The 2,672-nt window shown below is 38.1% G+C and overlaps 1 protein-coding gene across 1 annotated transcript; it reads left to right on the top strand.

Moving 5' to 3' along the window:
- Nucleotides 1–1,770: 1,770 nt before the first annotated feature.
- LOC112418345 (uncharacterized) lies at nucleotides 1,771–2,472 on the top strand. Its single transcript, XM_024774649.1, has one exon. The coding sequence runs from the start codon at nucleotides 1,771–1,773 to the stop codon at nucleotides 2,470–2,472; it is 702 nt and encodes a 233-aa protein (XP_024630417.1).
- Nucleotides 2,473–2,672: the final 200 nt, after the last annotated feature.

Raw genomic sequence — 2,672 nt, 5'->3', positions numbered from 1 at the left:
TCCTTTCTAAAGTATTAGCTGACAGGTTAGCAGAGATTCTCCCATTTATCATATCAAAGGAGCAAAGGGGTTTTGTTAAAGATAGAAACATTAGAGATTGTATTGCTTTGGCTTCTGAAGCAATCAATGTTTTAGACAACAAGGCTTTTGGTGGTAACTTGGCAATGAAAATTGATGTTTCCAAAGCATTTGATACTTTAAACTGGGACTTCTTGCTCAAGGTTCTGAAGCAGTTTGGTTTACATGACAAATTCATTTTTTGGATCAAGTCTATTCTTTTATCAGCCATAATTTCAATTTCAATCAATGGGGCTCAAAGAGGATACTTCAGTTGCAATAGAGGAGTGAGACAAGGGGACCCCTTGTCCCCTCTTTTATTTTACATAGCTGAGGAGGTTTTAAGTAGAGGGATAAGCAAGCTTGTGGAAGATGGCAAGGTGAAACAGATCAAAGCTTCTAGAAATACTCTTGTCCCTTCACACGGTTTTTATGCTGATGATCTGATGATTTATTGTAAAGGTAACATATCTTCTCTTGATTGTCTTAAAGACTTGTTCACTGAATATGCTGCATGTTCTAGTCAAATCATTAATAATAGGAAATCTTATATTCATGTCGGAGGCATTTCAGATAGCAGGCTTCGAAATATGGTACAAATGCTTGGTTTTTCTTTGGGATCCTTACCTTTTACATATTTAGGTGCACCTATTTTTAAAGGTAGACCAAAAACTTACTATTTTCAACCTATAGCTGATAAAATTAAGCTCAAACTTGTTGCATGGAAAGCATCATTGTTGTCTATTGTTGGAAGAGTCCAATTGGTGAAATCTGTGGTGCAATCAATGTTAGTTTACACATTATCTGTTTATTCTTGGCCAGTTAGTTTGCTTAGAGAGATTGAGAGATGGATAAATAATTTTATTTGGAGTGGAGACATATACAGAAGAAAGCTGGTCACAGTTGCATGGAAGAAAGTTTGCTCCAGTTATGATGAAGGTGGTCTGGGTATAAGGTCATTGGTCAATCCTAATCAGGCAACAAATTTAAAAATGTGCTGGGATTTAATTCAATCAAAGGAGGATTGGGCTATCTTGTTAAGAAGCAGGGTCTTAAGACAATCAACATGCATCAAGCATCATGTCTTCTCTTCTATTTGGAGTGGAACTAAGAATGAATACCAGGTTATCAGAGACAATTCCAGATGGATAGTGGGAAATGGTGCAAGTATTAATTTTTGGTTAGATGAATGGCGTGGGGAACCTCTCATTTATTCTTTCAATCTTCAACCAGTCCAAGTTTCTCAATTCCCCAAGAAGCTTTGCAATTATATTCAAAACTTCCATTGGTATATCCCTGCAGAAGTGTCTCAGATGCTCCCTAATCTAAGAAGTTTTATCTCTCAAGTTCTTATTCCTAGACAGGCTAAAGATGACTTTCTGATTTGGAAGCACAATCTCACTGGAATACTTACTCTAAAAGATGCATATGAGTTCAAAAGACAACATTTCCCTAAGGCTCACTGGACAAAAACCATTTGGTCAAAGGATTTCCCTCCTTCAAAATCTCTGCTGGTCTGAAGATTGATACTGAACAAGCTCCCAACTGATGATATCCTCACCACTAGAGGTTGTTCCCTGCCATCCATGTGCTCTCTCTGTGGTAAATTTTCATAATCTTCTTTTCACCTCTTTTTTGAATGTATTTATGTTGTTAATCTTTGGTGGCTGGCCGCTACCATATAGAAACCTCCATTTCCAAGCTCCTGAAGATATGTGGGAAATATCCAGCAGCTCCTGGAATCCTCAATGTAAAGTGGTAATCACTGCCACCATGATCAACATCATAAATTCCATTTGGTATGCTAGAAACCAAATGAGGTTCAAAGATAACAAGATTCCATGGAAAACTTCTCTTTCCAATGTGTTAGCCTGCACAACTCTTTGTGGTAATCTGACTACGGCTGTGGCATCTTCCAGCATCTCTAATTTTGTCCTCTTGAAAAAGTTCAATGTCATCCTTCACCCTCCAAGGGCCCCTAAGATCATAGAGGTGATCTGGAAGCCTCCTCCTCCTAATTGGATCAAGTGCAACACTGATGGGTCCTCAAATAATATCATATCGTCTTGTGGTGGTGTCTTTAGAGACAATAACTCCAACACTCTCCTTTGCTTCGCAGAACATACAGGTATAGGGAATGCTTTCCATGCAGAGCTTTGTGGTTTCATGAGGGCCATTGAACTAGCTGAGCAATACAATTGGTCCAACCTTTGGTTGGAATGTGATTCTGCCATTGTCATTAATGCCATCAAGAACAAATCTCTAATCCCATGGGAGATTAGAAATAGATGGGAGAATTGTATGTATATTATTTCTTCTATGAATTTTTTTGCTACTCATGTATTTAGAGAGGGGAATGCATGTGCAGATTCTCTAGCCAGTCTAGGATTAACTCTTGATCACCTTAAGATTTGATTTGATGCTCCTGGCTGTATGAAGTCTTCCTTAGCTAGGAACAAAACTGGGATGCCAGAGTATCGTTTTGTAACTTTCTAAGGAGGTTTTGGTTCTGAATGTCCCCCTCCTTTTGCTTGTATTTTCATTTTCACCTTTGTTTATATATTTTGGTAGTCTAGCCCTTTGCTAGCTACTCTTTTGGTTTAAAAAAAAAAACT

The sequence above is a fragment of the Medicago truncatula genome, chromosome 7, assembly GCF_003473485.1.
Source record: "Medicago truncatula cultivar Jemalong A17 chromosome 7, MtrunA17r5.0-ANR, whole genome shotgun sequence".
NCBI lineage: Eukaryota > Viridiplantae > Streptophyta > Magnoliopsida > Fabales > Fabaceae > Medicago > Medicago truncatula.
Note: the sequence above shows the minus strand (reverse complement) of the source record. Positions and strands in the feature narration are given on the sequence as shown.

What these genes read in the sequence shown, in the direction of transcription:
- LOC112418345 (XM_024774649.1), top strand. Translation starts at nt 1,771, where the DNA reads ATGTGGGAAATATCCAGCAGCTCCTGGAATCCTCAATGTAAAGTGGTA.